Source organism: Macaca fascicularis, chromosome 17, assembly GCF_037993035.2.
Source record: "Macaca fascicularis isolate 582-1 chromosome 17, T2T-MFA8v1.1".
Taxonomy (NCBI): Eukaryota; Metazoa; Chordata; class Mammalia; order Primates; family Cercopithecidae; genus Macaca; species Macaca fascicularis.
In genome coordinates, this window is record NC_088391.1 from 93,442,158 (window position 1) to 93,465,294 (window position 23,137).

The 23,137-nt window shown below is 37.4% G+C and overlaps 1 protein-coding gene across 10 annotated transcripts in view; it reads left to right on the forward strand.

Moving 5' to 3' along the window:
* TPP2 (tripeptidyl peptidase 2) overlaps positions 1 to 23,137 on the forward strand; it is an 83,836-nt gene that overhangs the window by 29,057 nt on the left and 31,642 nt on the right. For all 10 annotated transcript variants that reach the window (XR_012426490.1, XR_010582659.1, XR_012426489.1 and 7 more), the window contains exons 7-21: positions 1,296 to 1,450; positions 2,441 to 2,517; positions 5,053 to 5,180; positions 5,655 to 5,754; positions 9,503 to 9,651; positions 11,173 to 11,288; positions 11,811 to 11,979; positions 12,663 to 12,820; positions 13,827 to 13,903; positions 15,866 to 15,972; positions 18,813 to 18,967; positions 20,161 to 20,277; positions 20,515 to 20,615; positions 21,873 to 21,969; positions 22,756 to 22,893. Coding sequence is in view for 7 of the 10 variants with exons in the window: in XM_005586189.4 (XP_005586246.1) it covers positions 1,296 to 1,450; positions 2,441 to 2,517; positions 5,053 to 5,180; positions 5,655 to 5,754; positions 9,503 to 9,651; positions 11,173 to 11,288; positions 11,811 to 11,979; positions 12,663 to 12,820; positions 13,827 to 13,903; positions 15,866 to 15,972; positions 18,813 to 18,967; positions 20,161 to 20,277; positions 20,515 to 20,615; positions 21,873 to 21,969; positions 22,756 to 22,893 (1,844 nt within the window). In the remaining 3 variants the exon portion in view is untranslated. The remainder of the gene's footprint in view (positions 1 to 1,295; positions 1,451 to 2,440; positions 2,518 to 5,052; positions 5,181 to 5,654; positions 5,755 to 9,502; positions 9,652 to 11,172; positions 11,289 to 11,810; positions 11,980 to 12,662; positions 12,821 to 13,826; positions 13,904 to 15,865; positions 15,973 to 18,812; positions 18,968 to 20,160; positions 20,278 to 20,514; positions 20,616 to 21,872; positions 21,970 to 22,755; positions 22,894 to 23,137) is intronic.

A 23,137-nucleotide genomic window follows, 5' to 3' on the forward strand; every position in this document is an offset into this window, starting at 1 on the left:
CTGGCTAGAGCAGAGGAGACTCAACATTGCTGCAGACCCCATTCAAAGCCACATAGAGATGCCTGCCTACTTCCCCCGGAGCTCTAACACACTATAGTCCCCAAACGTTAAGGCCCAGTGCCAGTTGTCATTTATCATTGTGCTTGTATTATTGTTTTTCTGAGAGTAGTGGAGTATTTCTCTATATTCATGTCTTTTAAGAAACCTTTTCACTAAAAGGCTAGTTTTTTGTTTTAGTATTACTTTATATATAACATGTATAAAAACAGTTACAAATCACAAGTTGTACAACTCTTCGAATTACCACAAAGTGGACACTTCTTTGTAACCGTAACTCAGGTCAAGAAATAAAACATAATGAAACTCCCATCATGCCCCTTCCTAATCAGTAACCTACCCTCCCACCTCCTACAGTTAACTACTAACCTGATCTCCTTTGCCACATTAGTTTGGACCATATGATGTTGCTCTTTTTATGATCAGAAATGATAAAATAGTGCCAGTTTCAGATGGTTCGGCCTTTTTTTCATTTATATGAAATTTCAATATACATTTCTGTGTGTGACTTCTTTAGTTCAGCCTTATTTTTGTGAGCTTTATCTCATAGTACATAGTAGTAGTTTATATATATTGCTGTATAATTGTCAGTTCTATGAATTGATATACGTGTAACCATGTACTATTAATGGATATTGTGGTTGTTTTTAAGTTTTTGAATCTTATAAACAGTGCTGCCATGAACGTTTTTGCGGGTGTCTTAGTTATGTATGCACACATTTTTGTATTGTGTGTAGCTAGAGGTAGTTATGGCTGGCTCATAGGCTGTGGCAGTGTTCAGCTTTCACTTCAGCCAGCAGTTTGTGGTATGTACTTCCATCCACACTTGCTTTTGTCAGCCTTTAACATTTTGGCAATTCTAGAAGGTATGTAGAAGCATCTTTTTGTGGCTTAATTTGCGTTTCCCAGATGACGAGTGAAATTAAACATCTTTTCGTGTGTTTATTTGCCCTTTGGATATCTTCTTTTATAAAATGCTTTTTCAAATGTTTGAAGGGGGGATTCTCCCTTTTTTTATTGTGAATTTGAAAGATTTTTATATATTCCAGATATAAGCTCTTTGTCAGCTATATATGTTGCAAATACTTTTCCTTTGTGACTTGAGTTTTTGCTCTCCATGAACAGGGTAGCAGAGTAATGTGTATTCTTTTTATCATGATTAATAATGTACAAATTGAATTGAATGACCTTTCAGTCCATGAGAATGTTTTGTCATTTCCCCACCTTTATGTCTCTAGGAGCTCATGGGACACATGTAGCTAGTATAGCTGCTGGACACTTTCCAGAAGAACCTGAACGGAATGGGGTAGCTCCTGGTGCTCAAATTCTTTCCATCAAGATTGGTGATACAAGACTAAGCACAATGGAAACAGGCACAGGCCTCATAAGAGCTGTGAGTGTTTGTGAGTTGTTGATTCAGAAGATTAATGATTAATGATCTTGGATATTTTTAGGTTTATAAGTGCTCCTGGTTTACCAAGAATACGTTGAAATATATATACTATACAGGACTTTGTTTAACAAAGCAAAAATATTTACTAATTTATTTTTATTTTTATTAAATATTATTATGGTAAGTTATTTGGCCTAACCTTTGTGAAAAAATTACTTACTTCATACTCGTCATTTCTAGCAAATCTCCTAACAAGCAATTTTGAGATACTTGAAAGACCTCTTAGCCAGCTTTCTCTAGCCTAAGAGGAATTTAAAACCTCAGCTAATATTCTGTACGTCATTTTAACGTAGGAAAGTATATTTAATTTTAGTGATTTCTTTTTTGAGACAGAGTCTCGCTCTGTCGCCCAGGCTGGACTGGAGTGCAGTGGCGCGATCTCGGCTCACTGCAAGCTCCGCCTCCCGGGTTCACTCCATTTTCCTGCCTCAGCCTCCCGAGTAGCTGGGACTACAGGCGCCCGCCACCACGCTTGGCTAATTTTTTTTTTTTGTATTTTTAGTAGAGACGGGGTTTCACGGTGTTAGCCAGGATGGTCTCAATCTCCTGCCTTCGTGATCCACCCGCCTCGGCCTCCCAAAGTGCTGGGATTACAGGCGTGAGCCACCGCACCCGGCCCTAATTTTAGTGATTTTTTTAACCTAGGAAGGACCATTCCATTCCCTATACCACTCTCCCCCTCTAACCCCACTCTTTTCTAGAAATGCTAGCTTTTTTTTTTTCATTGACTACTTTATTATGTGTCTCCTCCTACCTTTTTGTGTTTATGTACTTATATGTCCAGGTATATGGTGATATGCCTGGAGGTAACTTATAAATTAGAATATGATTGGCTAAGAAACTATAGGATTATATATATGCCCTTATTTTACTGGCTAATCTGTTTCTATAAATTGTTGCCTAAACTAGACTCTTTAATCTTTTTAATAGATGATAGAAGTTATAAATCATAAGTGTGATCTTGTCAACTACAGTTACGGAGAAGCAACTCACTGGCCAAATTCTGGGTGAGTGTTCCTTGACAGTTGTTAGCCATAGAACCTTAGCCAGTGAAGAGCATTAGATGTTTTTCATAAGCGGATTGAATGTCACAGTGGAAGAAAGAACAGTTGCAGTGGTTAGATGGTAACTGTGTGTCTTGTAGGCCTCATGCCCCCATTCCTGTGGTCACATCTGTGATGATGTTGATGCCATTCATTGCATCATGCCTAAAGTCTCAACTCTGAGCATTCCTGTGCTGTCCTTTGTGACCCTTCCTTGGTTAGGTCTCCCTCACAGTTCTTCTGAGATGTGCAACCCACAGACTCCTCTGGTGTTTTTTCACTGTCAGATTCACTGCATCCTCACTTCTCTTCCCAGGCAATTTAGGTCTAACAGTCTATCCATCATTATCATTACTGTTGTGGGAAGTCAGGGACCCCAAACGGAGGGACAGGCTGAAGCCATGATAGAAGAACATAAATTGTGAAGATTTCATGGACTTGTATTAGTTCCCCAAATTAATACTTTTATAATTTCTTATGCCTGTCTTTACTGCAATCTCTGAACATAAATTGTGAAGATTTCATAGACATTTATCACTTCCCCAGTCAATACTCTTGTGATTTCCTATATCTGTCTTCAATCTCTTAATCCTGTCATCTTAATAAATTGAGGATGTATGTCACCTCAGGACCCTGTGACGATTGCATTAACTGTACACGTTTTTCATAAAGCATGTGTGTTTAAACAGTATGAAATCTGAGCACCTTGAAAAAAAACAATATGAAATCTGGGCACCTTGAAAAAAGAACAGGACAGGATAACAGCAATGTTCAGGGAACAAGGGAGGATAACCATTAGGTCTGGCTGCCTGAAAGCCAGGCAGAACAGAGCCGTGTTTCTCTTCTTTCAAAAACGAATAGGAGAAATATCGCTGAATTCTTTTTCTCAGCAAGGAACAGCCCTGAGAAAGAGAATGTGTTCCTAGGGGGAGGTCTCTGAAATGGCCACTCTGAGAATGTCTGTCTTATACGGTTGCAGATAAGGGATGAAATAAGCCGGGGCCCTGTCTCCCGTAGTGCTCCCAGGCCTATTAGGATGAGGAAATTCCCACCTAATAAATTTTGGTCAGACTGGTTGTCTGCTCTGAAACCCTGTGGCCTGATAAGATGTTATCAATGACAGTGCGTGCCCAGTGGGACATGAAACTTCATTAGCATTTTTAATTTTGCCCTGGTCCTGTGATCTCGCCCTGCGTCCATTTGTCTTGAGGTATTTTATTACCTTGTGAAGCATGTGATCTCTGTGACCCACACCCTATTCGTACACTCCCTTCCCTTTTGAAAATCTCTAATAAAAACTTGCTGGCTTCGCAGCTTGGGGGGCATCACGGAACCTGCCTATGTGATGTGTGCCCAGATACCCAGCTTTAAAATCTCTCTCTTCTGTACTCTTTCCCTGTATTTCTCAGACCGACCGACATTTAGGGAAATAGAAAAGAACCTATGTTGAACTATTGGGGTGGGTTCCCCCGATACCTGACGCACCAATGTGGTTTTTTCTTTTTCCCAAGTGCATGTGGGAACCCAGTTCCCTCTGAAGCCATCCCCAGTTGTATATACATACCCAACAGACCCCCAGAATTGCTAAAATTTTGCTGTTCTCTTTACTGACTTGCATCTCATCGGCAAAACTTACTGTTGGTGTCATATATTCACTGACTCGGTCAGTTTTCACATCTCCTCAATCCATTCGAGTGTGTCTAGGATGTACCCCCACTCCCCTCCTTCCTTGTTGCCTTCATTGTCTTTTTGCTGCCAAATCGTGTCATGGCCTTGACCTTAATGTTACCTTCCTTTTTTTTCTTCATATTAGTAGCTATTTGAAATTACCTTGAGTATTTACTTACTTATTGATCATCTCTCCCCCATTCTCATCACCAAGCTATCATCTGGTTTTTGAGACATCACTTTACCGTCCTTGTAACATGCACCCTGTTATCATCAGTCATTTCATTCTTCCCTCTTCTCTCACTTCTTCATGGTCTAACCTCATCTCCTTTACTTAATGTCAGTACATTTTTCTTGTTTGCTATCAAGCTTTAAGCAGGTTTCTTACACTTTAAAATCTTGCTCTTAAGTTCTTCCTAGGGCCTTAGTTACCTTTGCCACAAAAGATACTAGTTCTTTGGGTCAATTTCTGCTCATAATTGTATGTATGAATCTTCTGAGGTGTGTCTTCAGGAGTATGTTAACTGGGGAATGGAAATAGAACCACCTATTGCCCCAGTCACTACTAATATTTTGCTACCTTGTAGTATATTTTCCCATATATTTTTGTTTTACATCTAGCATTTTTCCCCACATTTAATTTGGCCTTATAATTGCCTCCCCACCCTGAAGCCCAAGTAGGGTATATCACCTAGAATAGCTGTATCATGTCCCACCAAAGGTGGGTGTACCAAAATTTATGTAACCATATATTTAAACAAGGTTTTGGTACTATATACACTTTGGGAATAGAGGCTGATTATATATTCAAAGGAATTATCTCTTTTTCAGGAGAATTTGTGAAGTAATTAATGAAGCAGTATGGAAGCATAATATAATTTATGTTTCAAGTGCTGGAAATAATGGTCCATGCCTGTCTACAGTTGGTTGTCCAGGTGGAACTACATCAAGTGTGATAGGTTAGTTTCCTGTTTTAGAAATAGATTTGTTTAAAAACAAGCAAACAAAAAACAATAATTAATAAAATGTTACTTGTATCTCTATTACGTGTAAGACACTGTACACTTTAAGTGTGTCCTCAGGAAACTTACAGTCTAGTAGGGGAACTGGCATATCTAGAACTGACTGTAATTTAAAGTGGACTGAAATAAGTTGTTTCATAGAAATATAAACGCATGCTTTTAGGTGCATTAGCATATTTAATTTGTAAAATAATCCTGGGAGATAGGTATTTTGTATCCAAAAGCAAAGTTCTTAGTAAAATGTCTGGTACATAGTAGACTTTCCTTGTTTCCTTATTAAATTGTATTCTTTCATTGTATTAGAGAGAGGACTGGTGTTGAGAGATTAGGCAGTTCACTCAAGCCAACAGTGGGTTTAGAATCAGAATCCCTATTTGTTTTCTTTTCTTAATGATTAAATCCGTCCCATAGGTGTTGGTGCTTATGTTTCTCCTGATATGATGGTTGCTGAGTATTCACTGAGAGAGAAATTACCTGCAAATCAATACACTTGGTCTTCTAGAGGACCTAGGTAGGTATAGGTAGAACACGGGACCAGTACGTATATTTGGTTAAACTTTACATTGTTGAGAAGGGCAGAGTTTTAGATAAGTGTGCTAGTTTTTTTCTGTTGGTTTTTACTTTTTTTCAGTATTTTCATTTTGATTAACAGTCTTATCTCAAAGACAGATAATTAAAATAAATGAAATAGTGTTGTTGTTACATGGAGAACATCACTATTCTGAGTATAAATTCTTATTCCTATATCCATAATTCTTCATTTATAAGAATCTAAAGAAAAAGTGGGGACTTGGCTATCTTTATATAGTAGTGATGGCCTAGTTTTAAATAATTTTTGATATTTGAACTTTGGTGAAACAAAAGCCCTGAGCTTTATTATAAAGCATCACAGTTATAGGGCCCACATACCTGTGGCTCATGTTTTTGAAATTATAACTTACTTTGAGCAATTTTGGGTGAGATCTGTAAGTAAACAAGTTCTGATTGAGAAATGAAGTTTATCTCTTTTGGTTCCCTGAAGCCCTCTGAACTATATTTATCTGATTCTGGGAACTAATTTTCTCAAGAGGTGTATTAAGTCCTAAATTATGTAATTCTTCCTTATACCATCAACGGGTACATAAACCTTATGAAAAATAAAGCCTATTTTAATTCATCTCTTTGGAGTTAATTTATAAAAAGAATAGACTTTGAATTTAGTTCAGCAAATACCTTAGTGCCTACAGTGGGCAAGGCATAAATGAACAGTCTGTGATCTGAGTTTCAAATGCCATTTTAGTATGATGGGACTCCAGAGGTGGGAGCAATCACTTGACCCCTTCATGGAGGAGATGGTATTGAAGTTGGCCTTAAAGGATGGATAGGATGTTGAGAGACAGAAGAAAAGAGTTCTATATGCCAAGAATAACATGAACCCAAAGATGAGCAGGTTTTAGAGTAAAGTTTTTTGAGGAAATAACTAGTAACTGAGTATGTTTGAAGTATAAGATTAGTGGGAAATATTGGAAGATAAGATTGGAAAAATTGTGTTCAGGTGAGATGCAATAATGTTACATTCTTTGAGTTACAGGTATCTTCCTCATTTTCTCTAGGTGATTCCTCTTTAAAAAATAAACTTAATCTTAGTAGTTTATTATCAAATGTCATTGAAAACAACCAGGCTGTGGACATCCACATGGATCAAAAAGCTTTGCTTTGCACTGTCATTGTAGACTGCCCCTGCCAGCCCAGCTGAAGACACTCAGTAAGAGTGGCTTAGGATAAGAGCCAAAAGTCAGCAAAGCTTGATGTGTTTTATGTTCAGTTAATAAAAGTGTAAAATTATTAAACTTACTCTCTTCTAAAACTGAGTTTGGAATTTTAAGTTTTATCTTATTGTCAATGTAAAAACAAAGTATTAGAGAATGTTTAAACCAGCCTTTGCTGATATTTGCCATAGAGCATTTAAAGAATTATTTTAAGAAAATACCAAGGAGTTCATGAATTATGGGGGAAGCTTGGATTAAAGTAGATACTGATTCACAAACCAGATGTTCTAAGAATTGAATTTGTTTCATTTTTCATAAACATGAAATATTATTAGAAATAATTTGCTTTAATTATTACATTAGATGGTACAAAACATAAAGCATTGACTAATGGTCACTGAGCAGAGCATGTTCTGTTATCTTTGGAAAACACTGCCTCACATCAGCATTGACTGAGACACACAGCATCTACTACTTCCAGGCATTTACACGTGTGGCATATTTCTTAAAGACGTATTACCAAATGTCTGGGCCGGGTGCAGTGGCTCACGCCTATAATCCCACCACACCACTTTGGGAGGCCGAGGCAGGAGAATCTCTTGAGGTCAGGAGTTTGAGACCAGCCTGGCCAGTGTGGTGAAATCTCATCTCTATTAAAAATATAAAATTTAGGCGGGCATGGTGGGAGGCACATGTAATCACAGCTACATAAACAGGTTGTGAAGTTTTATTATATAAATTGAGAAGAAAAATATTACTGGCTTTTTTTGAATTTTAAGGAAACATTTCTGTTTCATGAGACTTTTGTTTTTTTTTTCTTTCCTGAAACGGAGTCTTGCTCTGTCATCCAGGCTGGAGTGCAGTGGCATGATCTCGGCTCACTGCAACCTTCACCTCCCAGGTTCAAGCAGTTCTTCTGCCTCAACCTCCCAAGTAGCTGGAATTACAGGCGCCCACCACCACACCTGGCTAATTTTTGTATTTTTAGTAGAGACGGGGTTTCACCATGTTGGCCAGGTTGGTCTTGAACTGACCTCGTGATCTGCCTGCCTCGGCCTCCCAAAGTGCTGGTATTACAGGCTTGAGCCACCATGCCCAGCTGAGACTCATTTTTAGAATACTGATTTAAACACATAGAAATGCTTTATCATTTACCACTTTAACAGGCTAGTGGAAAATTAGTAAAGAGCAATAAGTAGTCAGAATTCATGATTCTTTCCAGTTATTTTTTCTAATGCTATCAAATACCAATGCTCATTTTGAATACCATTAGTCAATACAGTGCAAACAAGAAGGTAGAAAATCACCCTAAACCTTGTTATCTGTGATATGTACAGGTGACATTTTGATGAACATCCTTTTAGTCATTCTCCCATGAATTAGTGGGAGATGACACTGTTCAGGCACTTTTGTAACCTACTTGTCATTCAGTATTACATCGTGAACATCTTCACAGGTCAACAGATATTTCCCTAATAATAATCGTTCTAAGATATTTCCTAAAAGAGGTGCCATCAGCCCATTTCAAGAGGAATATATATGTATTGCTTTCAGTTCTCTATAAAAATGTAAAGCCAAATTGCCCTAGTGTTTTTACGCGAGTAAAATCGTTCACTCAGTTGGGAGATTGGTATAAGGAGAGTCTGGCAGCCTCTGTGGGGGAATGTATGGCCACTTTGCCAGGAAGGTGGAAGTAGTGTGCTGTTCTGTGCCATTCCTTCTTTACTTGGGGCAGAGAACAGAGCCTTGTTGGATGATAATGTGGTTATGAATTCTAAGGGTTTTAATTCATCAGACTTTGCTTGGTTGAAGCTGTCAGCTGGGCAGTCCTGTTAGACATGAGCTATCCAGTATTGCAGCAATCAGGGACGTGAGGTTAGTCTGCATTGACATGTGCTGTAAGTATAAAATGTACACCAGATTTCAAAGACTTAGTACAAAAAAAAATGTAAATGAATTCATTTTTCTTTTTTTTCTATTAATTACATGTTGAAATGCTAATATTTTTGCTATGTCTAGTTAAACGTATTAAAATTAATTGCATTAGTGTCTTGTTAGCTTTTTTTATGTGGCTTATAGAAAATGTTAATTTATATGGCCCACATTATATTTCTATTGTACAGTGCTATATTAGACGTTAAACAAAAGGAAAGTTTCTTATTACAGATAAGAGAGAAGTACATTCATCAAAGAGTCAGAACAGTGACATTTGTTTCATCTCTCTAAATATACCTGACACTGTGGCCTGTCACACATGCCCAGATATGTATATACACACGGACATTTCTGTACGCTTATAAGGAAAAAATAAATGCTGCCTATGGGAAAATGGCTATGCTGGGTGTTTTTCCCCCATTGATTCTTCATAATAATATCTTTGTCATTATTTGTAATGAGTGCAGTTAGTACACAGTGTTATACTATTGGATTTAACCAGTGGCTGTCTTAAAAATGCCCGTGTTATGTTGAGCTTTCACCATCCTAAGCAAACTTCAATGGCTTTTCATTTAGTGCTGACGGGGCCCTTGGTGTGAGTATCAGTGCACCAGGAGGAGCCATTGCTTCTGTTCCTAACTGGACATTGAGAGGGACGCAGCTAATGAATGGAACATCTATGTCTTCCCCCAATGCATGTGGAGGCATTGCCCTGATCCTTTCAGGTAAGCATGTTCCTTATTGTCCTTACATTATTGCAGACAGATATTTTTGTTTTCTGAAGCTCTCATGGTAAGAACATGTGGTAGAATTGATAATTCCCTTGGCACAAAGTAGAATTTAAGGTAACAACTTATGTGATAATGACAATTTGAATGTGTATTTATTCATTCAGTAGTATATTTGTTAACGACTATCAAGCAGTATTTTAGCTCCGGGGCTAAATTAGTGAACAAAGCATCAAAACTACCTGCTTATGTGGAGTTTATATCATATATATTATGGTTGGGATAAACAGACTTTGAACAAAATAAAAAACTGTAGATGTTGCGTGTTAGAAGTTAACGGATACTGTGAGCAAAATGAGGTAGAAAGAGAAGGAGGGGTTTCTAGAGTGGTGCCCAGGATTAAATAGAGTGACACTGGGTTTAGCCAGGACTCATATTTAGGGTAGCCAGGCTGCTATGAAACTCCCTCCACAGAAATGTCCCTCTTTAAGTTGTCTCTCCTCTGCCTCCTTTCTTCACCCCTTTTCTGACCCACACCACAGTTTCTTCTGCTGACCACATCTCCTCAGCATGGCCTGTCCACACTGGTGCTACCAGCATAAACCTGTGATGATATACCACTGTCAAGTGCTACCATCCTTTTCTAGGTTGAGCCCACACTCTTAGGATGGATCCTAACATGACCCTCTTTCTAGTTCTCTTCAGCCTCACCAGATATTTCAAGGCCTCTTGGCCTCCATCTTTGGGTGTACTCCTTTCTGCCATGTTGTGGCCTTGAACACTCCTATACGTTCTCTAAGAGGCGGCTCATATGTCAGTTCCTCTGATGGAGCTTCACCTTTTTTAGATTCTCACAAAACTGGTCATTTCCTTGATTTGCTTTTATAACTTCATAGTGTTTCCATGCTTGCGTTGTGTCTGACAGTATCATCGATGTATATGTGTTTGATGAGCTCTGGAGAGGACAAGAATGATACAGCACTCATCTTACGAATTGGTGGCCTCCGTATTCTTCCCATAAAACAGTAATTCCCAACCTGGCTGTACCCTAGAATCATCTGAGAGGTGTTTAATAAATAGCAATCTCTGGGACAGTCCTCAGAGATTCTGATTTTATTGGTCTGTCTTGAGACCTCAGCATCTTTTTTGCTTGAGTTCCCCTGGGGCTTATAACGCCAACAGCCATCTTGTTTAGTTTAACCCAGCAGTGTTTTAAAGAAAATGTCATTCACATGCCTTTCAGTGTCTGCTTTGTACATTTATATTACGGTACAAAACCCACACCAGAGTCTCTGCCCACCACATAATGAGAACACGTGATTTTTGTGGAATAAAACCTTCATATGACGCAAGCAGTTTGAGTCAGATTGTTTAGTTCAGGTCTTCAAAAAAGATTTTTAAATGAGTGTTAAAACACAAGACATTAAAACCAGAGAGTCTACAGGTGATCATACTGTTGGGCGGCTAAGGTTTCAGATAGTGAGTGCTACACTACTTGTTTTTGTTTCTTAATTTTAGGTCTGAAAGCTAATAACATTGACTACACAGTTCATTCAGTCAGAAGAGCTCTAGAAAACACTGCAGTGAAGGCTGACAATATAGAAGTATTTGCTCAAGGACATGGTATTATTCAGGTATTGTTGCCTATATGAAAAATGGGTTGTAAAGTATCATTAAGATAATATCTTAGGTATTATTGGGTAATATTTCATTTTATAACAACGATTCAGTGTATCTGAATTATAGATTATATGGCCATATAACTCTAAGCAAAAAGGATACACAAACAAATTTTGTGGTTAAGACAAATCTATTGCACTAAGATCAGGAAATGTAGTAGATGGAGGCCATGTAGAGGTTAGAAATTCAAAGCAAAGAAATCGAGGTCAAAAACTGTCCAATCATAATGGCATAGGGATTAGTTCCTAAATTTGGTCACTTGAGAATAACAGTGTGAATAGGGTGGAGTGGAAGATGTGACTGGTATTGTTTCTAAAAATGTAGAATTATCCTCTTAGTTGGGGTACCAGGTAGTTTTGAGAAGTGAATATAAACACTATTTGTTTTACAACTGAAATCAAATTGATTGGTAATTTGCAACAAAATATTTTTTGACCCAACTGTTTATATCTTACCATGTATATTCTTTTCACTAGGTTGATAAAGCCTATGACTACCTCGTTCAGAATACATCATTTGCTAATAAATTAGGTTTTACTGTTACTGTTGGAAATAACCGTGGCATCTACCTCCGAGATCCTGTTCAGGTGGCTGCACCTTCAGATCATGGCGTTGGCATTGAACCTGTATTTCCAGAGAACACAGGTCAGTAATAGGCTGGCAGTAAGCTGAAGTATTCACATTTGCTATTTGAATGAGTGGTATCATAATGAAGAATTGCTGTTTGGGCCAGTGTTATGAAGAGAATACATGAATTGCCAGTATGATTATTTTAAATCTTATAGTCATAAGAGAAAATATTAGAGCAATTTGGGGTCCTTGTACAATGGCAATTTAGTTAGCATCTTAAACTACCAAAGAAAACAGTAGAATGAGCCTCAGTGACCCGCAGCTTTATTAAATTGTGGATGATAAAACATCAAATTCCTTTTCCACTTTACCTGCTTAGGTATAAGAGAGAGCTTTCAGTTGAAGAATGAGAAGTAGAAGCACTCTAGGAGAATTGCAGCTTGATTAGGTGTGAAAAAAAATAGTCATCACTATTATCTGGCTGTCTTCATTTCAGTTGAATACTATTACCTGTGTGCAGTAATGAAAACATTCACTTAAACTCTTTATTTTAAGGTCATACCAGTGCTTGGTGAAAGTATAAATGAATCATGAATAATCTAAATTGTAAGGAAGATTGTTTGACTGTTTTATTTAAGCTGTGTTTTGGATGCATTTTACCGCCAACCAAACTAAGTTGCTAAATTTATTTGGGAAGATGCAACATTTTTAAAAAGAAAAAAATACTCATCTTTAATTTTTGGTCTTTTTCATGCCAGAAAACTCTGAAAAAATATCCCTTCAGCTTCATTTAGCTCTGACTTCAAATTCATCTTGGGTTCAGTGTCCTAGCCATTTGGAACTCATGAATCAATGTAGACACATAAACATACGTGTGGATCCCAGGGGCTTAAGAGAAGGATTGCATTATACAGAGGTATTGATGTATCTTCAGTTTTACTTTCTTCACTCTTTAAAATGTTTAAAAGGTTAAAAAAAAATCCAAAGTATATTTGCAATGTATTGCTTTCTTGCTAAGAAATAGCTAGACCTATCCACCTGCCAGGTTATGCAGTTCTTCTGGTGTGTCTGTATTCATTTAAGCAGTGAAGTTTCTAAAGAATATCTTTTGTCCTTGTATGAATAAGTAGAAAGAAAGAAGAGGTACAGCAGAACCTTTCAATTAGGTCTTCCTCTAACTGGTCTTTTGTCAGCTACACAAAGCTGCAGTTACTTCTTCTTCTTGTTGTTTTTTGTTGTTGTGGTTTTAAGAGACAGAGTCTTGCTCTGTTGCCCAAGCTGGAGTACAGTGGTGTGATCGTAGTTCACTGCAGCCTTGAACTCTTGGGCTCAAGGGATACTCCCACCTTAGCCTCCTGAGTAGCTAGGACTAGTGGCGTGCACCACCAAGCCTGGCTAAATTTTTTTATTTTTGTGAAGATGGGATCTCTCTATGTTGCCCAGGCTTGTCTTAAACTCTTGGCCTCAAGTGATCCTCCTGCCTTGGCCTCCCAGAGCATTGGGATTACAGGTGTGAACCACCACACCCAGCTAGTTATACCTTTTAGTACTCAGATGAAGAAAGCATCTGTTAAACAAATAGTTGTAAACCAGGCATAGAATAGTATCACAACAGTGTCTCCACATCTAAAGTTATCTATAGTACTAGTTTGAGCTAATTTTCAGTTGGGAGTAATTAAAATGCACTTACTTTGTACTTGACGTCTCATTTTCCCATTTGAACTAGTCAAATGTTGCTATACATTTGTTTGGACTGTTTGCTATTAATTATGTGACCTAGTGTCAGGAAACTGGTGTCAGCCTGCGGTTAAGACCTTGACATATTAAGAGTAGATTGATTTATTCTGTCAATAGTTTAGACCTCTTCCCCCCTTTTAAACGTTTGTTTATGGATACTGAAACTTACCAATTCTTTTTTCAAGGTATGTGGCTATGATATAGCATCCCCTAACGCAGGTCCGCTCTTCCGAGTTCCCATCACTGCAGTTATAGCAGCCAAGTAAGTAACAGGTTACTCACAGCTTACTGTTACTTCTAAGATTTTAATGGCTATTCATGGAGTCTTGTGAACTTTTAAGGGATCACTAATGCAGAACCGGGTAGTGGGGATTTTGTCTTAGTTCTGCTCCCAGCTAGCATTTTTAGGTGTCATGTAGTCAGCCATGCTGTGTCTTGTGCACTCTGAGAGTAACTGATGGCACCTGGCATCTCCCCTGCCTCTACATCAAAACTGTTTCCACCAGAGTCACTCTGAGCTCTGTATTGCCCAGTTCAGAGGCTAACTCAGCCTTCATCTGATCTGATCCCACTGCAATATTTGACAATATTACTTGATTCGCCTCCATTCCTGCCCTTTTTGTCTCCCTCATGTTTGGGATTTACTCTCTTCTCTTAATGCTCCCACTTTTCTAGTTATCTACTGTAGAAACAGAAGTTAAGAAAGTCTTAACTTTCCATCTTATTCCCCAGGAACCAAGGAAAAAATCAGCAGATTATATTACTTCCTGCTTAAAATATATCAGTGGCACCTCCAAGGATCAAGTTCAAGCTCCTTAAAATAGCACACAATCTCCCTCACAGTTATAGCTGTAGACAGTGTTTCCTGCCTTTCCGTACACCAAATTACACATTTTGGCCAATTCACTGATTTTGGCACTCCAGGTTTCTCAGGATTTGTGCATGTACACAGCTGATAACTTGGTTTCAGTTTCCTGTCTCTTCAGTTAATGACCAAGTGCATTCCTGGTCACCCCTGGGTGAAGGGAGTCCCTTCTTTCTGCTTCGTGGCACATTTTACATGCCCCTGAACAGACTTCAGCCAATATTTTGTAATTTTTTATTTAACTTACACTATTTGACTGTGAGCCCACTGAAGGCACAGGGACTACTGTTATACAGGATGTATGAAATAAATTATCTAGTGGATGAAGGTGAGATTGAGATTGTGAGAGTACTGGAAGCCAAGTGGAAATTCTAAACTTTAACAGTTCTGTTAGTTACTCTGGTAAATATTAAGTATGCAACAGATACCTGCCCATGAGAAACAGGACGAAATTGAGGAGAATAAATTTAAAAAGTGGTGTACACATGGGAAAATTGTGCAGCAGTTAAATTCTCAGCCGTATATTCCCTCAAAATCCAGTAGTAATTTAGACAAGGTAATATGTAAGACCTTCAGGAGTCAGCTGCCACGCAATCTCCTTCAGGAAGCTTCCCAGGCTCCCTAACTCTTCCTGTCTATCTGGAGCATCTTATGTTAAATGTCTCTGATGATGATTCTCTCCATGCTAGACTGTCTAGGGTAAAGAATCATATTTTCTTCTTTGTTACCTTTTCTAGCTCCTAATAACAGGGCCTCATATGTCGTAGGCACTCACTTAACTGTCCTACTGACAAGAATTTGTCTCTAGCATAAAATTTGTTTCCATGGTGGGTAGTTATGAATTTAAACTTTGTTTCATTGATTTCTTACAAAAATGCTTTGAAAGTAGTTTGCCTTTTCTTTACTATTTTACATCATGGGAGTGTTTTGAAGCTACAGGAGGAGCTTAATTTAACATTAGTCTCATAGCTATAATATCAGTGACATAAAACTTTGTCACTGATTTTAATATCTAGGACTCACTGTAGTTTAGAATCTGGTAATTGGAAAATTCTGTGAATGTTGTAGAATGCCTTTAACAAAAAAGAGAATGCTTTTTAAATAGTGTGTGTGAATGTATCTTAAAAATCATAAAATAGACAAAAAATAGAATCATCTGTACTCTGCTATTCAGAGGTTGTCTCTGCTAACCTACTGCAGAAATTGAATAATATTGTACATACTGTTTTGTAACCAGCTTCTAAGTCCCTGTGTTTATTTCTAATGAATTGGATAAATTTTGCATTTATCCAATAAAATCCAGAGTATCTGTGGTCTTATAATAAATATATACATTTAATTATTTTTATTAATTTTCAGAGTAAATGAATCATCACATTACGATCTAGCCTTTACAGATGTACACTTTAAACCTGGCCAAATTCGAAGGCATTTTATTGAGGTTCCTGAGGGTGCAACATGGGCTGGTAGGTAAAATTAAAATCCACATGACCACTTATCTCTGTTTACATTCTAATGACTATAGCTATATGAGGTTCATTTATCTGTAACATGTATTTCCCTGGTACTAATGGTACTAATATATATATATTTGGGCACCTTAGACTTTCTGTAAAGTTCAAAACGTTTTTAAGATCTAGTAATATTTTGCATTGGCCCATACAGCAAATTAAGGCATCTTAAGATGTTTTTAGTATTTAAGGTTTGAGCTTAGTTTAGAATAATGCCTTATCTGGTAGTAATTTTTTTTTTTTTTTTTTAAGATGAAGTCTCACTCTGTTGCCAGGCTGGAGTGCAGTGGCATGATCTTGGCTCACTGCGAACTCTACCTCCCTGGTTCAAACGATTCTTCTTCCTCAGCCTCCCAAGTAGCTTGGACTAATAGGCGTGCGCCACCACGCCCGGCTAATTTTTGTGTTTTTAGTAGAGACGAGGTTTCACCATGTTGGCCAGGGTGGTCTCGATCTCTTCACCTCATGAGACACCCGCCTCGTCCTCCCAAAGTGCTGGGATTACAGGCATGAGCCACTGCGCCCGGCCTAGTTTTTAAAATACTACAAATCAGTTTAAACAATGCAGCGTTGCTTAAACCTCAAACTGTTAAACTCTTACAATTTTAGAAATAGAGCTTTTAAATCTTTGAAGCTCTGTTTATGAGAGATTTTCACTTCAGTGTCTCTGAAATGTTGAGAGTAAATGATTGCCTAACACAAAGCTCTTGAATTAACATGTTATAGTCCTGTGAGAGTGCTCATGTCATTCTTTTATACAAGAGCTGTGGGTATACCATATTTTCCTTCACAAGTTATATGTCCTAAATTTACAATTTAACAGTCAGTATGGAGGGGTGTGTCAATTGTCAGAGCTCACTCACATTGGTAGAAGGAAGCAAATATGGGCAGTCAAGCAAGTGTCACCCAATTTAAATTAGCAGCCAGCATTGTTGATACTTCTTGGATTTGGCCTCTCTGCTAAGCACTTTACAGAGATTATCTTGTCTAGTCCCATCAGAACCCTATAAGGTAGATAGGTGTCATTAGTAAAAATGGCTTGTATGTTACTCCGGAGTGTGTTTTTTGTACTTGTATGAAAGTACAAATATATTTACATCTGAGACTTTATTGAAAATGCAATATTGATACCACACATGTATGACCTGGTTTGGGAATAACTGGTTGTATTTGATTCCCCATACCATCTTGTGGTCATCTATCTGTATGCAGTCCATCTGTTTGTTACCTGGTATCACAGGAAATACAAGACTTTCCTTGTTTTATGTAACTAGGTAAGGGCAAAATAATAGCAAAAGCTGAGAGCTAAAGCAATGAATTGAACAGTACCCAATATTGCCTGTTAATTTGCATACTGGGTTATAATGGAGCTATTGCAGCATTGAGAGGCTTCTAAGGATAATCAGGGGTTGTACTAGACTCGTTCATTAAGCATATTTTTCTGTACCATCTGTGTGCCAGGCCCTTTTCAACGGGCTAAGGTGGTGAGCTACTTAGACAAGGACCCTGCTTCCAGAGGCCTTAAAAGCATCTAGTCCAAGACATCGTAGTTAAGAGAACTGGATTAGAGGGAGACAGCACAGAGTAGCGGCAAGGCCATGGGCTTTGGAAATTGAGAAGTCTGAGTTTGGATCCACACTGCCATACACTAATGGTTACCTGAAGGCAGGTTTCTAAATTTTCTGAACTTCTGTTTCAACTATAAATATAGTTGTTAGTCTGTTGTAAGGATCAGGGATTTTATAGAGTACTTGATACATAGCTTGTCTTCGTTGGGATTTCGCTCACACTTGACAGTACTTCTAGGGAGTGGACTCAGAGTTGCTGTGTTCAACATTTCTGGGGTACCATTCTCATAGGGCCCCTTGGAGTTGTACAGCTCCAGGCTCTGGTAACCTGTGCACTAGTAAATTAAAGAATACAAATCTATAATACTGAATTGGGTATTTGTTTAGTGATAAATGGCACTGATTTATGATTGGTTTAGGTCGGTATTGGAAAGAATTTGTTTTTTGAATAAAAATTATCCAGTGATCTAGAATGCAAGTAGTTCAGAGCATTTAACAGTCTTAGTTTTATTTCAAATAATTAGAAATATTGTCATAACACTAGATTTTGTATTCTTAGCAACTGACTAGGTCCTGAGAGCTCTGTGCCCACTTGGTTTTGTCAGCCACGGGATTGCGCCTTGCTTCAGTTCCCTTGAATTAGCTTGGGTATTCTTTAGAGAAGCTGCCAATCTGGCATTGTGGTGATCTTGGCTTACCTCCAGCGCTGCCTCAGAGTAAAGTTAAGCATGTGTAGTCCTGCCAGGCTTTGTGGAAGCACACAGCACGCAAGTAGACCAAGAAGAGAGATTAGGAGGAGTTATCAATGAGGAATTGAGGCATGATAACAAATAAAGGTTCCCAAAAGTATAACCTACCTACCTTTATCTGGAATTGATTGGTTTGCAGCTAAAACGAGGAGGGATTTTAAAAGGTACCCAATTAATATAACTGTGTATGCATCTGTGGACAGCCTGCTGTTTCCAGGTGTTTACAGCATCATGATATTGGTTCATTTTAATACCAGTTTCTTTCTTTCCCATAGAAAATCTTCTACTCCTCTAACTTTATTAATATTTTATTATTTGTTTTTATGGAAATATGCAGATTTGAGTGTATCATTTTATTTTTGATTCCTATTAATTCCCTACATGGGAATTATTCCCTAAGTGGGCATTATTAAAGCCACTCTATGTCAATTTTAGGTCTTAAAAGTTTAAAGCTTTGCTTCTTTCTTTCTCATTTTAGAAGTGACAGTGTGTTCATGTTCTTCTGAGGTGTCAGCAAAGTTTGTTCTTCATGCAGTCCAGCTTGTGAAGCAAAGAGCATATCGAAGCCATGAATTCTATAAGTTTTGTTCTCTTCCAGAGAAAGGAACACTGACTGAAGCTTTTCCTGTCCTAGTAAGTTTAACTACAGTTTATAATCCTAAAACAATTTATTTGCCTTTTTGGTATGGGCTAAGACTAAGTATTTGCATTTGATTTTATATTTTGTATTTAGCACATTGGGATAATATATTTTTTAATGCCAAAGAAAATGAAGTAGGAAGATAGAAAATCTAATTAGGGTACTTGAAATCAAGTTAGAGGTAATTATCTCTGTAATTCTTGAATAGTTTAATCAAAGAAACATACTAGTCTGGTAGATTCTGGTGTCTTGTAGTTTGGACCCTGATTTAGATTATTCTTTGTTGTACAGTAGATTAATTTCTTTAAGACTTGTTTGCATGTCACTTAAGTTATTTTACTAATGCTGTGTTGTTAAGAAGCTATGAGGCTAATTTGCATTAGAGGAAGACTGCTACTGCTTCATATCTAAGTTATCTCAAATGATGGCAGCACTACATTCTTATCTGTGGTGTTGGAAACGATGACTAGTCTTTCTTCCACAGAAGGAAGAGTACTGATGTTCTTCCTTCAACTCGCTCCTTTGTGTTTTCAGTTGGTTGTGGGATTTTTGCAGTATCTCTTTGTTTCTGGTTACTTTTCACTTGTGTTCTTCCATGGATCAGTGTTGCATGATTCATCTTTTTAAACTTTTAAATTCACTGATTGCTAGAAAACGTACTTTAAAACTCAGTGCTAAGAGCAATTTTTTCTTCTTTTCTTATCTTTGTTTTTTAACAGGGAGAAAGATGTAAATGACCGTAATGTCATTTTGTTTTAGCTGCCAGGCAGCTTTGAGCCCAAACTCAACTGTGCCTATTGAGTATACCTTACAAAGTTGTAGTATCTTTCTTGTGTCATTATACTTGATTATTTTTCTTTTGGTCCTAATTTTTTATTTCACTTTGAAGTAATCAGATCACATTTGCTTTATTATATGTGCTTTCAGAAGCTGCCTAGGATCTTTTATGACAAGAAGCATAGGGTTATGAGTAAATAACTATGTATATTTAAATACTTGCACCATATCTTTGCAAATATACATGCAAATGATTTGTCTAACTCTTAGCATAGCTGTTCAAATTTTTGAGTTTTCTTGCTACAAATAGGAAAAGTTTGAAAACATGGAATTGCTCTGAAACAGCTAGTATTTATATTCTGTAATTTGAGAAAAATAAGAGATATATTTTATTTACTTTTATTTGCAGGGTGGAAAAGCAATTGAATTTTGCATTGCTCGTTGGTGGGCAAGTCTCAGTGATGTCAACATTGATTATACCATTTCTTTCCATGGGATAGTGTGTACTGCTCCTCAGTTAAACATTGTAAGTTCCATAACATTTTCATGATTTTTAATGTCAGTTACTTGTGTTATTGGAGAGTAATTTCATTGGTTAGATTTAAACTTTAATGAGGGGAAATTACCTGTGGTTCTGAAGATAATAGTAGGCTTTGTGTGTGGGTACTTACAAACTTTATATTAGACACATTTATTTTAGGTACAAAATATTGCTTATTTTTCGTAAAGTTTGAGAAAGTAATTTGACAAATATCCTTTGTAGCATGCGTCGGAAGGAATCAACCGTTTTGATGTTCAGTCCTCCTTGAAATATGAAGATCTGGCTCCCTGCATAACTTTGAAGAACTGGGTCCAAACACTACGGTATCATTCAATGTTTTAGGGACTACAAATATTGAATAGAGATTGGGGGGATCTCTTACACTCTGAAAAAAGAGCCTTTTTTTTTTTAACCCATCTGCATGCTAGAGGTGAGAATTTTATCCTTGCCGATCTCTGCAAGGCAGTCCCAGTATCAGCTTCCAGCCTCACTGTCCCACCTGACCAGCAAAGTCAAAGATGGTGGATAGCCGATCCCTGTCGTGACTAGGTTGCATCAGTGGACATTCACCTTTTTATTTCTTGCCGTAAAATAGCAAGTTAACATTCTCTCTGATATTATTTTGTGAGTCCTAATGCAATCATTTGTAGAAACTGCAATACTGAAATTTTTATTGAATGGTAGAAACTTAAGTACTGTAGCCTGCTGTTTGTGCCTCAGCACCTCCCCTTACAAAAGCAGGGCACTGTGACCTGTGTTCACATACTCACTGTGTTATAAAGATACCTGGTTTCTGTTGCTCATCAGCATGCAGCCTAGTCATAAGTGCATTAAAATAACCATTTAGGGACAATCGTCAGTGACACGGTAATGTCTAAAGATACACCGCTTCCTAGAATTATCAATAAAAATTAAAACATACAACTTTGAAGATAGATCCAATTTATATCATTCTAATGTTGTCTTCCTAAATCTAAAAAATTGGAGCTAAATTTAAAGGAGTAGATTATGTTTCACTGACATTTTAAACTATATTTAAAACGTGCTTTTCAGTGTCAGTTTTCTCCTTTATAAAATCTGAACGTTAGCAGCTTCCTTCAGAGGACTACTAAAAATATAAAATACCATTCCCTCGGCCAGGAGGAGGGCTGAGTGTGGCACCTGCTATCTGGTGAGCACCCGGGGCCTGGGGAGGTCTGTGCTGTGCACAACACAGTACTGTCAATAGTTTGCACAAGGAGTACAAATCAGAACCTGTCTTACAACACTTTTAGTTGTCACCCTAGTGTTGGGATTTGGTTGTGTTAAGAGGTATTTGTTGGTATTTGAAAATGTTTTTGCCATGAAAAGATTGCCTTTGTAATATTTATTGCAAAATTTAAACTGTATGTATTGATATGATTCAATCAAAGAATTATGTAAGTTAATGGTTAAAATATTGTAGAGTATACTGAAAAGGATAGCTCTCAGGAAGGTTCATCTGTCACTTTTTGCAATATGTTACAGATTTTGTTGCTTATGGTTTTGTCTGTTTCAATGAACTCTTGAATCAAACCAGTTATGTAGTTTCCTCATTACAGCCCAGTGAGTGCAAAAACAAAACCTTTAGGATCAAGAGATGTTTTGCCAAATAACCGTCAACTTTATGAGATGGTCCTGACATATAACTTTCATCAAGTAAGTGTTTGCCTAGTAAAGAATGAACTTTTGTGTTTTATTTATGATTCATAAAATCAAAAATGGAAGGACAGTGTATATGGTGTATATATATAAAACAGAATCAAGTGATTAACATTGGTTAATTTGGAATTACTCTTTAGGAAATTATAATTTGTAATTAAATACCATTCAGTCGTAAAGTCACAAAATGTAATTGAGTGGTGACCTAACCTTGAGCCTTAGTTGATAAAATCACTGATCACTGTCCATCTGACCCAGGGATGATTAGAAGGCTCAGAAATACCATCTGTCTTCTGATGATGGTGCTGGGCCTGATTGCTTTCTGTGAAGAAGGCACTGGAACAGGAAAAGATCAGAGTAGCTCCCAGGTGGAATGGGTGGCGGAAGTAATGGAGGCCAGTGTAAATGCTGGATCAATGAGATTTCAATAAAACTGTTACTGAAACACAGATCAGTTTGGTTATAATGTTAGGGAAATGAATTGGTTTCAGTGAGTTTTCAGATTACAGTTTTATAAAGTAATTAGAGGTCCTGAAATATGTATATATTGCTTTATTAATGAATACACATAGCCAGGTGTGTGTTTTCAAAAGTTTGTAAGAGAGCAGTGACTTTTATAAGTGCCAAAATACTATGTGTTCTATATTTTCAAAATTTTTTGCCACAAGTACTTTTCATTTTTAAATGAAAAAGTCTCATGTCAATAACAATATTAAAAATTTGTATCAGAAATTATATGCAAATCATGCAAAGTAATCCTTTTTTTTTTTTTTTTTTTAATAGCCCAAGAGTGGGGAAGTAACTCCAAGCTGCCCACTACTTTGCGAACTATTATATGAATCTGAATTTGACAGCCAACTGTGGATTATTTTTGACCAGAACAAAAGACAGATGGGTTCAGGTGATGCCTATCCACATCAGGTATAAAATACAGAAGCTCATTCCTGAACTAACAAAATCCTGGTTTCTTGTTATGGTAACGTTCATACTTTAAAAAAAGAAAATGATAGCTTTGCATTTAGTACTTTCACAAACCATAAGAGCCTGTTGTTTGTTGTAGTTGGTGAGGAACAGATTGTGTCAACTCTTTCACCATGTAGTTGTGCTGAATTAGAGGAGGACAAAGGTGAAGCTTGCCACGTTGGCCAGCATAACTTTTGGTGTG